Source organism: Salmo salar, chromosome 14 (assembly GCF_965601325.2).
Source record: "Salmo salar chromosome 14, fSalSal1, whole genome shotgun sequence".
Lineage (NCBI taxonomy): Eukaryota > Metazoa > Chordata > Actinopteri > Salmoniformes > Salmonidae > Salmo > Salmo salar.
Genome location: NC_138304.1, coordinates 13,190,259 through 13,213,276, shown reverse-complemented (window position 1 = coordinate 13,213,276; position 23,018 = coordinate 13,190,259). Strand labels below are relative to the sequence as shown.

At 45.0% G+C, this 23,018-nt stretch overlaps 2 protein-coding genes across 2 annotated transcripts; one reads left to right on the top strand and one right to left on the bottom strand.

The window, feature by feature from the left end:
* Nucleotides 1–380: 380 nt before the first annotated feature.
* LOC106569026 (zinc finger protein Gfi-1) lies at nucleotides 381–2,880 on the top strand. The gene is made up of 6 exons (XM_014139955.3): nucleotides 381–492; nucleotides 1,032–1,226; nucleotides 1,476–1,870; nucleotides 1,996–2,133; nucleotides 2,253–2,418; nucleotides 2,702–2,880. Exons 1-6 carry the CDS (start codon nucleotides 381–383, stop codon nucleotides 2,878–2,880), a joined length of 1,185 nt encoding a protein of 394 aa, XP_013995430.1.
* Nucleotides 2,881–6,055: 3,175 nt separating this feature from the next.
* rpap2 (RNA polymerase II associated protein 2) lies at nucleotides 6,056–15,722 on the bottom strand. Its single transcript, XM_014139912.3, has 12 exons — nucleotides 15,589–15,722; nucleotides 15,265–15,313; nucleotides 13,214–13,328; nucleotides 12,845–12,943; nucleotides 12,671–12,736; nucleotides 12,470–12,558; nucleotides 10,732–10,767; nucleotides 9,379–10,456; nucleotides 9,004–9,089; nucleotides 8,738–8,818; nucleotides 7,892–7,960; nucleotides 6,056–6,669 (listed from the first exon to the last, which is right to left on the bottom strand). The coding sequence occupies exons 1-12, from the start codon at nucleotides 15,641–15,643 to the stop codon at nucleotides 6,486–6,488; spliced, it is 2,007 nt and encodes a 668-aa protein (XP_013995387.2). The 5' UTR covers nucleotides 15,644–15,722; the 3' UTR covers nucleotides 6,056–6,485.
* Between the last annotated feature and the right edge of the window lie 7,296 nt (nucleotides 15,723–23,018).

The following is a 23,018-nucleotide window of genomic DNA, read 5'->3' as shown; positions in this document are numbered from 1 at the left end:
CTAGTCAAGGGAAAGTTCCAGTAAGTTTATACCCATTTTAACCCGTCAACCACGGTAAAATATAAACCAAATATAAACATGTCATCTGATTCTGAAATAACGCAAATGGCACCTGCCATTAAAGGAAACAACTATATGTTCTCTAAATGATATTTTAGAAAATATAATAAGTTGTGGTTTACAATCAGAAACGGAGAGCGTGGGGGGCAGTGGTCCCATTGGCCACCTGCCTCACATGCTCACAAAACCTTGTAAACGCGCAGGTGCCTTTTCAACCAATGGTGTTTAAATCTTTCCGGAGATAAAATAGGCGGTGTGGACGGAGAGGATTTCATCACAAGTGACCAGGGACCTTGAGAGTCACGCAGCGAATAGTAACCATGCCGAGGTCATTTTTGGTGAAGAGTAAACGGGCACATAGCTACCACCAACCCCGATACCTGGATGATGAGTACATAAGACTGGATACTAATGTATCCCTTATATGCGCAGGTGCGTCCATTTATGATGCTGCAGTGCTTTGAATAAATGTATTGCGTAATTGTTATCCATTAGCCTTTACGCACACAAGGAAGAATTAGCCTACGTTTGTTTTAAAAACCTACCTGTAATGATACGTTTCTCATTTCGCTAAATTCGCGTGGAATGTATTATGTTTCACTTTAGAATTCACAAATACAATATAAATCTGAGACGGATCAGTGGCGGTTCTAGACCATTTCAACTGGGGGGGCCAAGCTGGGGCCAGTTGTGCTGTTAGAGGGGCCAGTTACATTAGACGTTATTGTTGTCATATCGTTTTCTTCACTGCATTGCAGGCAAAAGACCATGTTCATAATCATCATCGTTGCCACTGTCTAATAACGGATGTAAAAAAAGAACGATAGCAAAAATTAGTTAAGTCAAAATTATTTCATACTCCACATTTAGGGGGGCCACAAGGGGGTCCAAAATTGTTGTTACAGAACCGCTAGTGAGACGGATATTATGAGCTTGAATTAAGTGCTAATCTTTGCTTTCTCTGAGACTAGAGCGCAAACCGCAGGCTGAGGGGAGCTGTGACGCCCAGGATGCTCATAACCATGGCAAGCTCTCCCCCGAATCCTATCTAGTGCGCACGGCTGACATGTTCTCCACCTCCCCGCTGAGCTGCGAGGGCAACGTGTGCGACCGCTTCCCGGACTATGACTGCTACTGGCGCCCTCCATCTCCATCTGCATCACAAGGTCTGTATTTACAGTTTGTTGTGATGTCTATCTTTGCTCTGTCCTTGGTCACCATTACGCATATGCGCAATGCATCTCCAAACATGATTATTTGAGACTGTGCCTCAGCTTTTCATATGTATCACTTTTCATCCTGTCCTATGGGGTTTTACCTGCATATTAAAAGGGTGTATTATTAAGTCATTATTGGCTATTTTTGTAAACAGTATTTGGAAACGTGACGACTCATATAGTCCAAATGTTTTCCAGATTCGGAACAATGTTTCACTCCGTCACTAGACAACGCTCACCCTTTCGCCATTCCATTCCGCCCTTATGCCTGGACTACCTACTCTGGCTCCAAGCTCAGGCACCTTGTGCAGCGAACATACCAACACAATCTCTCCACAACTCTGGAGCCTGACACACAGATGGGTATCGATGGATCCGAGGATGGTGCCTCCAAATCCCCTATTTACGCACAGCGGGGCCCGCACACAGGATTTTACCGGGACTTTGGGTCTACGGTGTTCCCTACCTATAAAATGTGGGACGCCGACCAATTATACTCGGACCTCAAGGTCTCTGAAATCAAGTCTAAATCCGATCTCATCTGTTCCCGTATAGAACCAAGCAGATCGTACAAATGCATCAAGTGTTGCAAGGTAAGCCTATCCATAATCCTCCACCATAATGCATACTAAGGTCAATTGTTCGATTTGAATGAGATGGTTTCCACTAATAAACACTTTCGGCTATTAACTATGATCGCTTTCATCTTCTCCAAAAGGTCTTCTCGACACCGCACGGTTTGGAAGTTCACGCCCGTCGGTCGCACAGCGGAGCACGACCATTCACCTGTGGAATGTGTTGGAAAACATTTGGGCACGCAGTGAGCTTGGAACAACATAAAGCCGTTCACTCACAGGTAATTAGGGCTCAAATGCCTCCGTATTTGCCAAAAAAGTGAACGAAATCCTAAATTGTAGATGGCAACAAGTCACACTCTCATATACTTGACTTTCTCACATTTTACCGGATTCTCAGGAGAGGAGCTTCGACTGCAAAATCTGTTGCAAAAGCTTCAAGCGATCGTCCACGCTGTCCACGCACCTGCTCATCCACTCGGACACGCGCCCATACCCCTGTCAGTACTGCGGTAAGAGATTCCATCAGAAGTCGGACATGAAGAAACACACCTTCATCCATACAGGTGAGAGATTACACTCCCACCACAAAAAAAATACGTTAATTATAAAAAATAAATGATATACACGGTTTTGTATTAGCCAATTATTCAAAAGTGGTCAACCAAACAAAAAGTAAGTTAACATATTACGTTTCTAAGTCAGACAATTAAGAGAAAAATTAGAGAACATCAATATGGAGAGCTCAGATGGACACGTATAATTACGCACGAAAACAGTCACAACACTTCAATATGGAGAACTCAAATGGACACTTTCATAACGCAACTTGTTTGTTTACATTATCAGGTGAGAAACCGCACAAGTGCCAGGTATGCGGGAAGGCCTTCAGTCAGAGCTCCAACCTCATCACGCACACACGCAAGCACACGGGCTATAAACCGTTCTGCTGCGACCTCTGCGTCAAGGGATTCCAACGGAAAGTGGATCTGAGGAGGCACAAGGATACACAACATGGATTTAAATGAAAAACTGTGAACAGCAAAAATTGTGCTGGAGGATTGAGAAGAAAATAGCTAATATGGAAGTAAATATGTCAAATTTCAGAGGAAGGATGTCACGCCCTGACCTGAGAGAGACGTTTTATTTCTCTATTTTGTTAGGTCAGGGTGTGGGGTGGGGATTCTATGTGTTATATTTCTATGTTGTCTTTTTCTTTGATTGGCCTAGTATGGTTTCTAATCAGAGGCAGCTGTCTATCGTTGTCTCTGATTGGGAATCCTACTTAGGCAGCCCTTTTCCCCTCCTTCAGTGTGGGATCTTGTTTTTGTACAGCTTAGTATAGCCTGCAGAACGTGACGTTCGTTTTCCATTGTTTTGATTTAGTGTTCTGAGTTAAAATAAATTTTGAACATAAGCACTCACCACGCTGCACCTTGGTCTCCTCATTACGACGGTCGTCACAGAAGATCCCAACACAATAAGACCAAGCAGCGTGGTATGGACCAGTGGACATGGGAGGAGATTCTGGACAGGAAAGGACCCTGGAGTCAGGCTGGGGAGTATCACCGTCCGAGGGAGGAGATTGAGGCAGCGAGAGAGGAGCGGCGATATTACGAGGCACTATACCAACCATGAGGCAAGCACGAGAGGCAGCCCCAAACATTCTTTTTGGGGGGGGCACACGGGGAGATTGGCAGAGTCAGGGTGGAGACCTGAGCCAACTCCCCGTGCTTACCGTGGGGAGAGTAGGACTGGTCAGGCACCGGGTTATGCGGTAATGCGCACGGTGTCTCCAGTGTGCAGCCACAGCCCGGTGTGCTCTGTGCAAGCTCAGCTCCCCGCAGTGGCCGTCCTAGAGTTGGCATTCAGCCAGGAAGGATTGTGCCGGCTCAGCGTTCCTGGTCTCCGGTGCGTCTCTTCGGCCCAGGTTATCCTGCGCCAGCTCTACGCACGGTACTCCCAGTTCGCCAGCACAAACCAGTGCGGCCTGTTCCAACACCCCGCGCTTGCCGGGCTACGGGGGAGATCCAGCCAGGACGGGTTGTGCCAGCCATAAGCTCCAGACCTCCAGTGCGCCTCCACGGCTCAGTATATCCTGCGCCAGTTCTACGCACTGTGTCGCCAGTGCGCCTGCACAGCCCAGCTCGTCATGTGCCAGCTTCCCGCCCTTGCCGGACTAGAGTAAGCATCCAGCCAGGACGGGTTGTGCCAGCCATAAGCTCCAGACCTCCAGTGCGCCTCGACAGCACAGTATACCCTGTACCTACTCTGCGCACCCGGTCTCCAGTGCGGTGAGACCTGTTCCGGCTCCACGTAAGAAGCCTCCAGTGTTGATCCATGGTCCGAAGCCTCCAGTGATGATCCATGGCACGAAGCCTCCAGTGATGATCCATGACCCGGAGCCTGTAGGGATGATCCATGACCCGGAGCCTGTAGGGATGATCCATGGCCCGGAGCCTGTACTGATGATCCATGGCCCGGAGCCTGTAGTGATGATCCATGGCCCGGAGCCTGTAGGGATGATCCATGGCCCGGAGCCTGTAGGGATGATCCATGGCCCGGAGCCTGTAGGGATGATCCATGGCCTGGAGCCTGTAGATATGATCCATGGCCTGGAGCCTGTAGTGATGATCCATGGCCCGGAGCCTGTAGTGATGATCCATGGCCCGGAGCCTGTAGTGATGATCCATGGCCCGGAGCCTGTAGTGATGATCCATGTCCCGGAGCCTGTAGTGATGATCCATGGCACGAAGCCTCCAGTGATAATCCATGGCCCGGAGCCTGTAGGGATGATCCATGGCACGAAGCCTGTAGGGATGATCCATGGCACGAAGCCTGTAGGGATGATCCATGGCACGAAGCCTCCAGTGATGATCCATGGCACAAAGCCTCCAGTGGTGATCCATGGCGCGGAGCCTGCAGTGATGATCCATGGCGCGGAGCCTGCAGCGACGGTCCCCAGTCCGGAACCCCCTGGGACGGTCCGCAGTCCGGAGCCTCCGACGACGGTCTGCAGCCCGGAGCCTCTGGCAACCGCCCGCACCCGCCCTGACCTGAGAGAGATGTTTTATTTCTCTATTTTGTTAGGTCAGGGTGTGGGGTGGGCATTCTATGTGTTATATTTCTATGTTGTCTTTTTCTTTGATTGGCCTAGTATGGTTTCCAATCAGAGGCAGCTGTCTATCGTTGTCTCTGATTGGGAATCCTACTTAGGCAGCCCTTTTCCCCTCCTTCAGTGTGGGATCTTGTTTTTGTACAGCTTAGTATAGCCTGCAGAACGTGACGTTCGTTTTCCATTGTTTTGATTTAGTGTTCTGAGTTAAAATACATTTTGAACATAAGCACTCACCACATTGCACCTTGGTCTCCTCATTACGACGGTCGTCACAAAGGATTAACAAATGTATTTTAATATTATATGCAATTGTCAATTTCAAAATACATTTATGCAATACTTGTATTGTTAATAGGCCAAATTGTCTTTAACATTTCACACAACACAAAATACATGATTTAGAAGTATTGGTTGTGATGCCCAACTAGGCCTGTATATATTTGTGCTTAATCATTTTTGTTTTCTTCCCTAGCAGAAGAAAACAATTAAATGCAATACTACTCAGCAATTTAATGCTTAGTAGGCTATTTGTGAAAATGTCATATTAATCAATGCCTATTCTATTCCAGCTTAAATTATAACACTGTCACTATCATTTTTAGTGTGTAACAAAATCCAATACACATTTTAATGGCCCCTTATCTTTTGTAAAACATAGAAGGGCTTAAGTTCAAAAGTGCAGGAATCTAAACCAAACATGTTAAAATGACATATTCTTAATGAATAGTATGCCTGTCAGTGAGTTGATACAGTTTTAAACAATTCCACTGCACCACCTTCACCACATTCTTGAAATGAACCAGAGAAAAAGAAAAGAAAAACTCATGCCAGCAAAATGAACATATTTTACTCAAGGCCTACAAGCAAAATGCTTAAGAACTACTTGGCTATATCTGTATGATCCTAAAATGTTTGAATCAAATAAAATGATTCACGTTAATTTCCCATTCGTGCAAGCTACCTGGTCCAAACCAAATATTAAAATCAGACACACGCTTTGTTAACACACTTGGAAAAAATGAGATTACACTGCCATAAACTTCATGTTAAGGAAGTTGGGAGAAACATGACGTTTTTAGACAAAGTGGGAAACCTGAGTGTGATTTTATTTGGTTGTATAGAGGCACAGGGTTCAACATTGGAGGCTTGTAACTTTAAAGATTTGATTTAGACATTTACAGCTTCAACAGATTCACTGTATCCACAGATTCACTCAACGATGCACAAGTGTAAGAATTTCTGTTTGAAAACAAGCCTATTCAGTGATACGGTATGCCTACACGGTCTTCATTTCAGAGAACTACAACCACATCAAGCACTTTACATTTCCCGAGAGAAGATGAGTCATTATTTGACTCTTAATTCTCAAAAAATAGAACACAATCAATCAAATCGAAATCAACAAAACCGAAAAAGCAAGCAAAACAAATAAAAAAGGATAACGGGGACTGACGTCTCCCTTCCACCGCAACTCTTATAATAGGGGAAAATGTTGTCCAGAAGAAGAATAGACTTTCATTGATTTGTCTGCCGTTTCTCTTTGTGCGCGTGTGGACAGAGCTCTGCGGTTCTGAGTAGCTGGAGCAGGCTCTGCAGGTCCCGGTCCAGCAGTGGGAGCTCCTGCATCAGAGTAGAGAGGTAATCGACTGAGGCCGGCCTCTCCAGGGCCTCCCGCACCACCGGGGACACCTCTGATAACCTGCAAAACAAACACGGTCAGGAAAAAAACGAAACAAAGGCCTCTGAAGTAAAGAAGTAATAAGTACAAGACGTTCAGATGGCAGTACGGCTAACGTGACCATTTACAGAAATCTCATCCAACAGCGAAATGCACATGTTTTTTAAAGGTTTAAGGGCACACTGACCAGGATTTGGGAGCGACTGGAAATTCACCGCATTGCCTTGTGAACAGGTATGATGCTTTACGATGAGCTTATAACGCAACGTAAAACGTGTTCTTAAGAGTCTCTCTCGTAGGTGTCTTATTACGACCACGTCTTAATGCTCAGGGCTAAGTAACAGACATTTTGAGTCAGTCGAAACCAAACTGCGCCTGAGAGCAGCGCCACTTCCAACTAGTCCGTTTCGTCAGCGTCTTACTCGATAGGGCGTCTTGCTTTACTAGTCAGCGACTACAGGACTGGATCAAGACCACATTAGTAGATCAGGTAATATTAGGTCAAGACGGCAGTGCCCCCCCCCCCCCAAGACATTCCCAGGGCCTGCCTGTGTGTGTGTGTCGTCGTCCCTGGCTGTGTTGCATCACGGATCTGGAGTGGGGGGGGCAATCAGGTGGATGAGGTAAGGCAGAGAGGCGTCTGTGTGTACACAAACCGGAGCAGCATGGAACTGTCCCACATAGCGCCTGCTAGGCTCACGCCCTGCCCGGGGACGGGGCGCACACACACCATCTGGCACAGGGCAAACAACGCAAGGGAACGCAAACACTGTAGATCCCACACACACACAAACCAGAGTGCCATATAATGTATACCGCAGTGTGTGTGTGATATATATATATATATCAAAGGCCACCATAAACACACATGCGCACACACACACACATAAACCTTTGCATTGCTGCATCTATGAGGGCCTGTGTATGCGTTTTTCAGAATAATGTACACATTGTATGCATATGTTGATAAATGAAACCATACTTTTTTTACAGGTTGACTTCCACTTTGTTTGAGCTCTATCAAAGAGGACATCCAAAAGAACACACACACACACACTTCTCTGCAGTGCAGCCTGGACACACACACACAGAGATAAATCCCTCTAGGTAGAGTTTGTTGAGAGGGTGTTCCTCCAGGGATTTTTTCCTCTCTCCCTGGTTTCCTCTGTACTGATCCTACAGAGGCCTAGGCTCTCCAGCTGTTCCTGCAACAGGACACACGCACACGGGAAGGTGCACTTACAAATGGAGGAGCACCACCGCAATCAGGGTCCACTCTGGGCCTTTGTGGATGATGTTGGTGTTTGTAAATCTGCCATGGAAATAAAGAGAGAGACACTATAGTAAAAAAAGTAGTTTTTACAAGCTGAGAGAAATGAGTGCTGCCATTAGGCCTGACAATACTATGATTCTCCATAAAAATGTAAATAAAAACAAGTCGAAATATCTGGCCTTTCCTTCAACTTGGCAGTCCAAATCACCATAAAGTCCAACCATATGTGGGAGACAAAATCATACAGACAAAACAATTCTAGTTGTTTGATATGACAGTTTGTTGTTGGAGCTCAGGGGGCCGTTCCAGCAGGACTCAGGAGCTAGTGGTGAATTCCTGGAAACAGGCCTCTCACTGGAGGTGTGACAAGTGGTACGCTATTAAAAAAAACTGAGCTACAGGAAGTCAAATAGCACTCTGCCAATCGCCGCTTCCTGTTGACAGCACGTAAAAATCAGCCAATCAGACCCTAGTTAGTGCCCACGACAAGAGCAGAGTTCACTTCTGGCCCATTTGGGGCTCCCCAGAAGGTCCACGCAGTTCGTGGAAGCCTTGATACCACATAACTTCTCCATAAATACCGTATTCACAGTGTCTCATAGTAGGAGTGCTGATCTAGGAACAGCCTCCCCCCCCCCCCTTCCAGTCCGTGTCATCTTATTCATTATGATCTAAAAGAGCAAAACTGATCCTAGATCAGCACTTCTACTTTGTTTATGAATACAGGCCCAGGTAAAATATTGACTGTACAACGTTCCAGTCTCCCAGACGCAGTCTGGGGACGTTGTAGAAGGTGTGTTAAAAGGTCACACTAACCTGAAGGTTCTGACCAGCCTGTTGAGGTCACTGGAGACGTCAGTCATGGTGAGACGCAGAGGGCCCACGATGTCTCTCAGGCTTCGGACCGCAAAGAGAAACAGACAGAACAACTTTGTTTACTTTCTTCATATGCTGAGACGCTAAGTTAAATTCTATTTTGTCAATTGTCAGCACATCGGTGACCATATTTTCGTCGCAGAAACCCAGTTCTTTGCACTTTGAAAACCGTTGCAGTGTTTACATAGACACACACACACACACACCCTTTAGTGAGCTTCTCCACCGTAATCCGTTTCTGGATGAGGTGCTGGGCATGGGAGTCAACCAACGGGAGCGCCCCACCCTGGTTCTGGAGAGGAGGATAGGAATACAGACAATGAGTGAGTGAGAGAGACACAGAGAGAGACAGACAGAGAGAAAGAGACACAGAGACAGACACAGAGAGAGACACACACACACACAGAGAGAGAGACACAGACACAGAGAGAGAGACAGGGACAGAGCAACAGACAGGGACAGAGCAACAGACAGGGACAGAGCGACAGGAGATAGTTTCATGTCACATCTCTCCAATGCTTATACAGAGTGCCCCCATCTGGACACTGGCAGTTGCTACAATACACTCCTCCCCCACTCACCTCTGAGTCTCCGCCTCTGGCATGTTGTTTCCCTGACACCCGCTGGACTTCCTCCGTCCCTTTGTAGAACTCCCTCACCCTCAGCCCCATCTCCTCTGTCTCCCTGCGTAGGATGTCGTAGTCTGGGGCCGGGGCCGAGGGCCTTCCTGGACCCCCTTGGGAGTCAGTCTCACCCCCCCCCCCACCACCCTCCACAATGTCCTCCAAGTCATCTTCATCTAGCTCCTCCTCCTCCTCCTCATTTGTTTCTATCAGTGTTTTACTAAAGTGGTCTGGGCCATATAGGAACTTCATAGTCTCCTCAGTCATCCATTCAGTGAAGGTCCTCCTTAGGCCTTCTAGAAGGTTCAGCCGGACTGAGACAGGTTTAGTCCCGGCTTCGTGGCCCTTGAGGAGCCCCCGGAGCCCCTGGGCTCCCCTTCTGCTCATGCCCACCTGGGTGATGTTGATGCCAGGCTGGGTGGGCTGTGCTGGGTCCCCCTGTGGACTGGGTTTTGGAGCTGGGTCTTGATTCTGTACACTGCAGGCTGTTAGTGCAGGAGACGTAGCTGTGGCTCGATCCTGTATTGTAACTTGGCTCAATAGCTCTGCGGCTTCCTCCATAGACTGGCCCTCTGGCGACCCTCTCTCTCCCAGGAAAGATTGCTGCTCACTCTGGTGGTTCGTATCTGTGGTGTGCTGTTGGTGTCCATCTGTGCCATTGCTTGGCCTCCTTTGTGCTTTCTGTGATCCTTCTGTATTCTCCTCCTCGTCTTCCGCCTCGTTTGTTTGTATTTGCTTGGGCACCGTTGTGTCCTTCCCTCCCGACCTTCTCTCCCGGTCCTCCCCCTCTCCAGGTTCCCTACCCTCCCCTTCGGCGGTACGCTTGGGCAGATCGCCCCAGTGCACCGTGGGTCCCCGTCGCTGGGAGACCACGCTTGAGACAAAGTCATGTTCTGCGTCGCTGTCGTCGCTGTTGCCGGCTGTAGCGGAGCGCCTGGGGTCCTCTGGGGACACGGAGTCCAAGGGAAGGGGGTTCTCCACATCGTCCTCTCTGAGACGCCTCTCAGCCAGCCTCACCTCCTCTCCGGTGCTACCGCTAAACAGAGGGGGAGGGAATCCGGGGGAAGGAAGTCAGTCAGTCAAGCAAATCACTCAATCGATATATCCATGGTTCCGTAGTTACATTTTTTTTTGATGTTCACAGTCTGCGAATTATTGAATTTTTATGCCGTAAACGATTGAGGAATGGATTTGATAAATGGATCAATACCTATCCATCCATCCAAACCTCCTAATCAGTTGAATGACAGCTCCACATCGTATCAATTCATCCAGACTGAATGACATTGTTGGAAAAAGTTATGTACATACCCATCTCCTTTCTTCATTAATTTCACATCTGGGGGGCTGCAAATGACGAGGAGTTAACATTTAGGTCAAATTTGGACGTAAAGAAAAATGGCTGCCTACCTCAGCACTGAGATTATATATACACTGCTCAAAAAAATAAAGGGAACACTTAAACAACACAATGTAACTCCAAGTCAATCACACTTCTGTGAAATCAAACTGTCCACTTAGGAAGCAACTCTGATTGACAATAAATGTCACATGCTGTTGTGCAAATGGAATAGACAACAGGTGGAAATTATAGGCAATTACCAAGACACCCCCAATAAAGGAGTGGTTCTGCAGGTGGTGACCACAGACCACTTCTCAGTTCCTATGCTTCCTGGCTGATGTTTTGGTCACTTTTGAATGCTGGGGGTGCTTTCACTCTAGTGGTAGCATGAGACGGAGTCTACAACCCACACAAGTGGCTCAGGTAGTGCAGCTCATCCAGGATGGCACATCAATGCGAGCTGTGGCCAGAAGGTTTGCTGTGTCTGTCAGCGTAGTGTCCAGAGCATGGAGGCTCTACCAGGAGACAGGCCAGTACATCAGGAGACATGGAGGAGGCCGTAGGAGGGCAACAACCCAGCAGCAGGACCGCTACCTCCGCCTTTGTGCAAGGAGGAGCAGGAGGAGCACTGCCAGAGCCCTGCAAAATGACCTCCAGCAGGCCACAAATGTGCATGTGTCTGCTCAAACGGTCAGAAACAGACTCCATGAGGGTGGTATGAGGGCCCGACGTCCACAGGTGGGGGTTGTGCTTACAGCCCAACACCGTGCAGGACGTTTGGCATTTGCCAGAGAACACCAAGATTGGCAAATTCGCCACTGGCGCCCTGTGCTCTTCACAGATGAAAGCAGGTTCACACTGAGCACGTGACAGAGTCTGGAGACGCCGTGGAGAACGTTCTGCTGCCTGCAACATCCTCCAGTATGACCGGTTTGGTGGTGGGTCAGTCATGGTGTGGGGTGGCATTTCTTTGGGGGGCCGCACAGCCCTCCATGTGCTCGCCAGAGGTAGCCTGACTGCCATTAGGTACCGAGATGAGATCCTCAGACCCCTTGTGAGACCATATGCTGGTGCGGTTGGCCCTGGGTTCCTCCTAATGCAAGACAATGCTAGACCTCATGTGGCTGGAGTGTGTCAGCAGTTCCTGCAAGAGGAAGGCATTGATGCTATGGACTGGCCCGCCCGTTCCCCAGACCTGAATCCAATTGAGCACATCTGGGACATCATGTCTCGCTCCATCCACCAACGCCACGTTGCACCACAGACTGTCCAGGAGTTGGCGGATGCTTTAGTCCAGGTCTGGGAGGAGATCCCTCAGGAGACCATCCGCCACCTCATCAGGAGCATGCCCAGGCATTGTAGGGAGGTCATACAGGCACGTGGAGGCCACACACACTACTGAGCCTCATTTTGACTTGTTTTAAGGACATTACATCAAAGTTGGATCAGCCTGTAGTGTGGTTTTCCACTTTAATTTTGAGTGTGACTCCAAATCCAGACCTCCATGGGTTGATATATTGGATTTCCATTGATTATTTTTGTGTGATTTTGTTGTCAGCACATTCAACTATGTAAAGAAAAAAGTATTTAATAAGATTATTTCTTTCATTCAGATCTAGGATGTGTTGTTTAAGTGTTCCCTTTATTTTTTTGAGCAGTATATATATATATATATATATATGCTGAAGTAAAACAGTGCAGGCTTACCTCTCGTGCTGCCTCAGCCACAGAGGGCTCTTTGATATCTGCAGCTGAAAAGACTTGGAGGCTTTGTAGCAGAAGTTACTGCAGAAACTCTGGGTCAGAGGGGGAAAGGGCACCGTTTCGGTCTTACGTCAGTCACGTTCTTTCGCGGTGCTGGGCACCACACAGCAAAGTATCTGACTCTGTGTCTGACTGAGCACTTACCTTGCGTTCCGTGATGTCATAGACTTTATTGGTTTTGGTGGAAATTTTGAACTGTTGAGTGGAGAGCTAGTAAAAAAAAATTTAACAAATACCTGAATAAGTTAGTTTTGACCAATCATGAACTGGAAGACAGGTTAAAAAGGTAAAGCCCTTTAGAAATACACAAAACCTTACCTTGCCCAGTTTGTTTGAACAGACAGGATAACCGCACAGCTTCACAATGGACCTCTCCTCAACTGTGTCTTTGTAATTGGCAGCAGTGATCAACCTTGCCTGCAAATCAAGGACATTGAAAGAAACATCATGAACACATGGCAGATACCCCCCACGCCACCTCAAAATAACAACGCCGTGCTCCTCCATCAACTGATATCTATGGACGGTGAATATTTCCATGAGGTCACAGATCCTCTTAGAATTCACAAGACTGGGACCGCTCCAACTCTGCGTGCATCATCCATTTGCAGTCGCCATCTTACCCACGGATCGCCCTGCAGTATTGACCATAGAGGTAGACAGTGTATTGACCTCTACGGTACTCACACAGTCAACCAGGAAGTCGTCTGCTACGCTGTCCTCCAAGAGACGCTCCACCACCTGCAGAGCCCTCTTCTCCAGATCCAGCTTCTCTCTCAGGGTTTCCCTCACTGCCTCTCTCCTGGGGTTAGGGAGACAGGGGTTCTACCCGGTCAGCGCCACAAGTCAGAGAGACGCATGGGGGTGTGACCAGATCAGGGACAAACACTGCTCACAAATGGGAGTCCAGCAACATTGGTAATGGCATTCAACCCCAAAAATGTGAAGACAACAGCAACCTTCATATGTTTGGGAACCACTGATGTCATATTAGCCTGAAATCCAGACCCGTTTTGTGCTAACATTCCACTCCTTGTACTCCGTGTCATATTGCCAAATTGTTTGGCATGACAAGGCGTGGTTGTACAGTGTCTTCAGAAAGTACTCACACGCCCCCCCCCCCCCCCCGATATTATGGCACAACAACCATTCCTGGACCTGACTCCAAAAACAAGGCAGCGATGAACAGTACAAAGAGATGCTCTATTGATTCTGGTTCCACAAGTCAGACTCTGCACCGGAATGACTGTTGAACACCCCATACACTGAGCATTATTTTTGTAGTGAACATGTTATATAATAGCTTAAATTGAAGAGTGAATTGATTCATCAGTTGTTGCTTTGTATATCAGTTCATAAACCCGATGCCATGGTATTGGGACAACTATCTTGAATTTTATGTGGCATAGTTATTAACCCTCTTGACCGTAAGTGAAACTGATACATTGTATGATTTATATTAGTCATTTTAAGCCGTTTATTTAAAAAAAATGATTGGTGGCAGACAAACTTAATTAATTCCTTTTTTAAGTAATTGCCTTTTCCATTTTTGTGGCAGCGATGAGTTGGTGATAATTTTGTATTGAGCATACATTTCCATACACCTGAATTAATTGGTTGCATGACATAATTCTACCCTCGTTGTTTCCAATGTCATTCATAAACCTGATATCTTTCTTATACATTTTCTCCAAGACAATTGGTTTATCCTCTATCAGTATATTGGAGTTTAGCCATATTATTTGCTGTAATACAGATGCTGCCTCTTCTGGGAGGATAAAATTGGAATTGTAACCAACTCTGTATAGCTTCAATTCAAAATAAGGACAAACGGCCCCCTGAGTGGCGCAGTGGTCTAAGACGGGCCGGGCACCTGCAAGCTGACTTTGGTCGCCAGCTGGACGGTGTGTCCTCCAACACATTGGTGCGGCTGGCTTCTGGGTTAAACGATTAGTGTGTCAAGAAGCAGTGCGGCTTGGCGGGGTCATGTTGCGGAGGACGCATGGCTCTCGACCTTCGCCTCTCCCGAGTCCATAGGGGAAGTTGCAGCGATGGGACAATTGGATATCATGAAATTTGGGGAGAAAAAGGGGTAAAATGTAAAAAAATAAATAAGGAGAAACACAATAGTGCTAAACACAGGCAAAATCCTAAAGGAAAACCTGGTTCAGTCTGCTTTCTAGCAGACACTGGGAGACAAAGTCACCTTCCAGCATGACATTAACGTAAAACACAAGGCCAAATATACGCTGGAATGCTTACCAAGATGACATTGAATGTCCTTCAGTGGCCTACTTACAGTTTACATAAATCTGCTTGAAAATAGCTGTTTATCAACAACCAACTTGACAGAGCTTGAACAATTTTTAAAAGAATAATGTGCAAATATCATACAATCCAGGTGTGCAAAGCTCTTAGAGACTTACCCAGTAAGACTCACAGCTGTAATCGTTGCCAAAGGTGATTCTAACGTGTATTGACTCAGGGGTGGGAATACTTATGTACATGAGATATTTCTATATTTAATTTTCAAACAATTGACAAAATGTCCAAAAAACATGTTTTGACTTTGTCATTATGCAGTATTGTGTGTAGATGATTGAGGAAAAAAAATATTGAATCAATTTTGAATTTAGGCTGTAACACAACAAAATGTGGAATAAGTCAAGCGGTATGAATACTTTCTGAAGGCACTGTAACTAGCATAAGAGACTGGTACCAAGGCTAACGTTAAATACCTTCTTGCTTCCTCTGCAGCGGTCTGTGCTTCTTTGACACTCTTCCCATCTGTCAAATAAGTGAAATTAGGTGTCAGCGCTCATATAAGGAAGTTAGCTGTATACTGTAATTTGCCCATAAAAGTAACGTTAGCCAGTTAACGTTATGCTATGGTTGCATATGAAGCTTGCTAGCTAAGTTAGCTAGAGCTACGTAAACACAACCGTAAGGTTAGTTGAAAGAACGATAGCTTCGTTTCCATCACTTTTTGAGGACCCACAGAGACCCAACAACATCTAAACACAATGTTATCATCAGACCGGTATTATCTTATAAAAACAAACCCCTTTTGCCTGGTTTTGAAGAGCGAGCGACTCTTTTTCGTGGCTCGTTCTCCATGCTGGTAAAATGTTTTGTCACAGATAGAACAATGATATAGATATTTCTCTGGATGTATAAATGTGAAGCATCCGGTTGGCGTTTCTACTTACTACCAAATATGGTAGTGAGAGGAAGTCCACTGGCGGGCAGTGGGAGAAGATGGAACGAGATGGATTTTGGCCGACATTCTGCAAATCTTCTCATCAACTAAACATTTGATCTCAATACAGTTTTCTGTTCCCAAAACTAAAATCTGTTATGAACAGAACGGACAGTTTTTTAGACTTCACCCTTTGCAAAAAATGTTTTATTACATTGCGCTGTTTAGGAGTGCAAAGGCGAAGTGAGTTATTGCACACGCGCCCTTCACAGAGTAGGCGTTCCCTAATGGAAATATATAGATGTCACTAGAACGCACCAATAGTATATCGCTAGCGCGGGCTTGTTCTGCCCACTAAGACTAATTTGTTCCCATTGGAAACGACAAGCTGTGGTCTATCTTGGTTAGGTATAAAAAATATTTGGTTTTGTGCTAATTTTGACTTGTGACATTAAATCGACGGCAAGCATCAGAGTAAACGCAGCAAAAACACATGCGATTTATTCAATCTCCGATAATTGAAATGTAAAAATTCCCCTAATTAATTAAATCGATTAATACTTTACAATGGAAATATGCCTGTAGATCCTTTGTAGATTTATGAAACGATTACAATAATTGAGGGATGATTTTACCATTCCTTCCTTGTTAATTTAGGATCTAAGACACTGCATCTCAGTGCAAGAGGCATTTTCCCCCTCACAGGAGTGTTTAGCGATGTTGTCCAGAGATGTGTAAATCATGACTCTTAAAACCCCCCTCTGGCAAATGAGTTCCACTCGAGCGTTGTGTAAAATAACTTGTCTCACGCACCAGACTTCCTCCCCAGGCACGGATTCTCGGTATTGCCTATGTGCGGGCAATAGTTTGGGGACGAGGTTAGTAAAGGACAAACCAACCTAACCCCCGTTCCATCGCTCTTTTTTTCCTCTCTCTCTTTCCCTATCCATCAGTCATAGCAAGCCATCCAGGATGACAACTATACGATTGAGGATTATGACGTTTTCCAGATGGCTGGACGTACCTGTATAGAAAGGGGAGATAATGTTCAGGTTCTGAGTAGTAAAGCTGAAGAACATACGCACATCCAGGTACTTTCCGCAGGAGTTGGAGGCAGAACGGAAAACGCCGCACAGTGCTGCATCATGCTCCCCAGGTGATATTTATTTATAACAACGTTTCGACTCGTAGGCCTTCGTTGAATTCCAAGAACTTTTGGAATTCCATGCTTATCTAAACTCTGTAAATTAACCCCTTAATTTCACCATTAACAATGACCTATCACAAATCCGTTTTCTTGATGTGATGGTTATTAAGGACAAAACCACCCCCTACAAATTTCTATAGGAAACCTACGGACAAGAATACCCTCCTTAGAGGAGACAGCTTTCATCTACGTCCACTCAATACAAGTAAATTCAGTCCACATCAGAAGAATATGCAGCTCCGATGCTTCTTATCAGAAACAGACCAGGGACCTCACACAAAGGTTTAAGGAAAGGGGGTACAAAGATAATTGGGTAAAACATGCCAATGATCGTTTTGAAGGACGAACACAGTTGGAAAGCATTCAACCAAAAGTTAAAGAAAAAGCAGAACATGTCCCATCATGCTTCACCATGGGGGAAGGCATTTAAGGACGATTATCAGGAAAAATGGACTCACAATTGAAACCCATTTTTAAATATCCCCCACATATGGTCTTTAGAAGACCCCCAAACGTGAGACATTGTGGTTAAATCTGATTACCCTCCAGAGAAAAGGGAAACTTTCTTGGACAAGGTTCCGGAGGGTAATTACAAATGTAGCAAATGTGCTCAATGCAGCTTCAAGTACAAATGCAACTCATTTACCCACCCCAGCACAGGACAACGATTTAAGATCAAGGGCCTGATTACCTGCATGTCCACCAATGTTATTTACATGTTGAAATGTTCTTGTGGTCTGTCTTACATAGGGAATTGTCACGAGAATTTCCCATCCCAATGGTAATAACTAACAGTCAATAAGCTTTGACCAATCCCTGAGGTTTGTAAGACCCTGGGTTTAATAATAATTAGGCAAAGACTCAGCTTATGCAAAAGGTCCGTACAGTTTATTCATGAGAACGTTCTAAAGTCCATGATACAAAGACATGCCATTTTATAACTCACTCCCTCCCTACTTACGCACATACTTACACACAAACAGTAGATATTCTACACACATACATACACACAAACAGTAGGTAGTCTATCCTTCCCCATGGTTCTCACCACTGTTTATCACTACCCAGCTGGCAGTTCCATTCCCCCAAGATTAGACGGACCTTGATGGGACTCCCTTTCCTGCTGTAAGTTTCTCAGAGTTCTAGCGAGGTCAGGTCATACACAGTTTAATTGTTCTCGGTATTTTCTTAGTCACACACACACACACACACACACACACACACACACACACACACACACACACACACACACACACACACACACACACACACACACACACACACACCTTCTCTCCCTCACTTATCTCTACCGAACCTTATTGGACTTACGTTTAGCACTTTCATTATTCATTATACGTGTTACATAAACTAATAATCACTAGTAGTTATGTTTCAGGGTGGAATTCTTTAATCATTACCTTAAACCAAGTAATACCCTTATCAGCAATACCCGTAGAAGCCATAAGACACGGATCAGTGAGCACCACAGCAATATACGGACAGGTGAGACAAAAAAAAAAAATCAGGTTGCTGTTCCTTTTGTACAAGCTGGACATCCTATTAGTTCTCAGAGATACATTGGAATAGAAATGGTCAAGATGTCATGCAGGGGAGGAGACATTGAGAGGAAACTTCTTCAAAGGGAATCTTTCTGAATCCACAGGCTCAACACACCGTCTCCTCTTGGCCTGAATGAGGAGTTTGACTTGAAACCGTTTTTATAGTTTCAATAAGTCTAAATAGTTTTTTAAAATCCTAATTGAATATTGTATGTGTATTACTGTAAATATTGCTCACATTCCTTGTGTATGATCATACATTTTGATACATTGAATGTTAATGTTATAAAGCCCTGAAATCCTTAGATCAGAGAAAGCCTGCAGGTCCTGATCTTCTGGATCCCTGCTTTTCAAATCTGGCAGCTGATTTCATAGCTGAACCACTTACATATCTGTTCAATCTAACCCTGGAATGTAATGAAATTCCAAAGATCTGGAAATCAGCATTTGTCCTACCACTTTTAAAAGGGGGAGATCCAACTCTTTTAAATAATTATAGGCCTATCTCAAAGCTGTCACCCCTGGTGAAAATACTTGAAACTCTTGTGAGTGAACAGCTAAAAGAGTTTTTATTTACTAACTCTATTTTATCAATGTACCAATCGGGCTTCAGGAAGAAGCATAGCACAATTACAGCAGCCATGAAGGTTTTAAATGATATCACTGAAGCCCTAGACAAAAAACAGCACTGTGTCTCACGTTTTAGTGATCTTTCTAAGGCTTTTGATACAGTATGCAAATACTTATTTCCCTCATTAAAATGCAAATCAATTTATAACATTTTTGACATGCGTTTTTCTGGATTTCTTTGTTGTTATTCTGTCTCTCACTGTTCAAATAAACCTACCATTAAAATTATAGACTGATCATTTCTTTGTCAGTGGGCAAACGTACAAAATCAGCAGGGGATCAAATACTTTTTTCCCCTCACTGTATGTGTTCATAGCTGCATGAATAGAGTCTCTGTCTACAGTGTGTGTGTATGTTGTCTCCCTAGCAGTATGAAGAGTCTTTGTGAACCTCTTCTGGTGGTGCAGCTGAAGGGTCCTGAATCCCTAGCAGAATCTCCCCTCAGGAACTTTGCCACATAGATTCTGGTAAGAATCCTGCTTAGATTGTGACCATTGCTCCTCTCATAGCCTGGTTCCTGATCTGTTTGTGTCGCATATGATATACGGTATATCCAAATCCTACCGCCATTGACAAGGACCGTAGGGGCCGGTTAATTTTGGCTATACAGCACAAACCGATCTGGAAACAGGCTAGCTCTTTCATACTATTCTTGATGATTATATTTGACTTTCACACAAGTTCTCATTCAACTAGAGGTAACTTCACCCTGTATAGGGGTAGGCATAACTAATACAGGGCTAATCCTACTTCTCCTGTAATTGTGTGTGTGTGTGTGTGTGTGTGTGTGTGTGTGTGTGTTCTGCAGGGCATCCTGTCGGGCATCTTTCCTTCTTAATGCGTTTGAGCCAATCAGTTGTGTTGTGACAAGGTAGGGTTGGTATACAGAACATAGCCCTGTTTGGTAAAAGACCAAGTCCATATTATGGCAAGAACAGCTCAAATAAGCAAAGAGAAACGACAGTCCATCATTACATTAAGACATGGTCAGTCAATGCGGAAGATTTCAAGAACTTTTAATGTTTCTTCAAATGCAGTCGCAAAAACCATCAAGCGCTATGATGAAACTGGCTCTCATGAGTACCTCCACAGGAAAGGAAGACCCATAGTTCTCTGCTGCAGAGGATAAGTTCATTATACAGTTACCAGACTCAGAAATTGCAGCCCAAATAAATGCTTCACAGAGTTCAAGTAACAGCAACTGTTCAGAGGAGACTGTGTGAATCAGGCCTTTATGGTCGAATTACTGCAAAGAAACCACTACTAAAGGACACCAATAAGAAGAAGAGACTTGCTTGGGCCAAGAAACATGAGCGATGGACATTAGACTTGTGGAAATCTGTCCTTTGGTCTGATGAGGCAAAATTTGAGATTTTTGGTTGCAACCGCTGTGTCTTTGTGAGATGTAGAGTAGGTGAACGGATGATCTCTGCACCGTGAAGCATGGAGGAGGTGGTGTGATGGTGCTTTGCTGGTGACACTGTCTGTGATTTATTTAGAATTCAAGCGACACTTAACCAGCATGGCTACCACAGCATTCTGCAGCGATACGCCATCCCATCTGGTTTGCGCTTTTTAAAATGTTTTATTTATTTAACCTTGTGTTTAACAAGGGCAAGAATCTTATTCACAATGACAGCCTAGGAACAGTGGGTTACCTGCCTTGTTCAGGGGCAGAACGACAGATTTTTACCTTGTCAGCTCAGGGATTCGATCTAGCAACCTTTCGGTTACTGGCCCAACGCTCTAACCACTAGGCTACCTCCCACCCTGCTTAATGGGACTATTATTAGTTTTTCAAGGCTGTGTAAGGACTATTTGACCAAGAAGGAGAGTGATGGAGTGCTGCATCAGATGACCTGGCCTCCACAATCACCCGACCTCAACCCAATTGCAATGGTTTGGGATGAGTCGAACCGCAGAGTGAAGGAAAAGTAGCCAACAAGTGCTCAGCATATATGGGAACTCCTTCAAGACTGCTGGAAAACAATTCCAGGTCAAGCTGGTTGAGAGAATGCCAAGAGTGTGCAAAGCTGTCATCAAGGCAAAGGGTGGCTACTTTGAATTGCTTTGCAGCAATTCGACCATGAAGGCCTGATTCACACAGTTGAAGTTGAGATGTGTGTTACTTGAACTCTGAAGCATTTATTTGGGCTGCAATTTCTGAGGCTGGTAACTCTAATGAACTTATCCTCTACAGCAGAGGTAACTCTGGGTCTTCCTTTCCTGTGGTGGTACACATGAGAGCCAGTTTCATCATAGCGCTTGATGATTTTTGCAACTGCACTTGAAGAAACGTTCAAAGTTCTTGAAATGTTCTGTATTGACTATATTATATTATTCTATAATGTAGAAAATAGTACAAAATTAAGCAAAACCCTTGAATGAGTAGGTGTTCTAAAACTTTTGACCGGTAGTGTATGTAAATGTGATATTTACCCTTTTATTTTTAATACATTTGCAAAAAGTTCTAAAAACCTGTTTTTGCTTTGTCATTATGGGGTAAGGTGTGTAGATTGATGAGGGGAAAAAACTATGTCCATACAGCCTGATTCAAAAATGTATTACAATGTGGAAAAAGTGAATGGGTCTCTATACTTTCCGAATGCACTGTATATGCATTCATTGCACTGCCGAATAGGAGAGTTATAGCTCGTCTTTAAGGAAGAACCCCCATTACGCCGCTTCCTAGTAGTCCAGTCAGCCAAAGAGACAGCTGCAAAGTGGAAGGACTGTACAGTACAGTGGAGTCCTCCATTGAGCTGGATGTTAAGATGGTCTTTGTAAAGTTCTGGATGGGGAAAAGTTCCAGATCACGATGACGAACTGTTTCTAAACGGGTACTGCACTATTTTACAACCTGCAGTGAAACCTGTGGATAAATTCGGGATCTGGTATAGAGTACGCAAGTACAAAACCACTAGAGGGCAGCCAATTCAAATTGTCATGGTGACTAGTATTGTCCGCCTCGCAGACGGCCCTACTCGGTTCACACTCGGGTAGCCTTTGTCTGTGGATCTTCTCTTTACCAAACAGGGTGGGGCAACTCCCACCGCGCGTTGTATACCTGGATTATCCTGCGGTATGAGCTTCTTTCCCGGTCCCTGTCTTTCTACCCTAAACTATTTTAGCGTGGCCCGGGCATGTTATCTCGCCATTCACACAGGATACGTTCAGCGAAGGGGTTAAACAATGTTTTGTTATAAACGTGGCATAATCTCAGACACTCATGCTAGTGACTGGTCCTCCCCTTTCTAGTTGACCGGACAACACCATCACGGGTGAGTCACACTCGCTACGTCCCGGGTATAGGGTTTCAGCTAAATCACATTTCTTTGAATTTATTCTTAAGGGAGCGCACTATAGATACTCAGTACTCCTTTTTGTGTGCTTTTTACACAGTTACCCTAGTGCTCCCCTGTGGTTTCCTGCTCGAGCCCACAATATGGTCTGGCCTTGGGCCACCTAAGGTGAACCCCCTGAGCCTATAATTGTACTAATGCTACTTTTCTTCTTCAGCACTTTATTCAACAACTACTTTAACTAGTGAATGAAAACCAGTAACACTTCCCTTTTGGTTCCACAGCTTCACAACTGATGGATTAAAAAAAATATATATATATAGCAATTACAATGGGACTTCTAACAATACTAATTAAGTTCTGTTCTTACCTTACTCCAAAAGTCTGCTAACACATCTATCAGCTCCTGATCGGTCTTCCCCAGAATCTCCGCCCTTTCCCTATCTTTTACATTGGTTTTTATACCCATGCCTCTTGACTACAGCCACACAACACATCCTCCCACCCTACAAGTGACATTTCAGCAAAGTTACATAATACATTGTCACCTTTACACGTGATATCTACACAGAGTCAGGTAACACATTGATTCCTT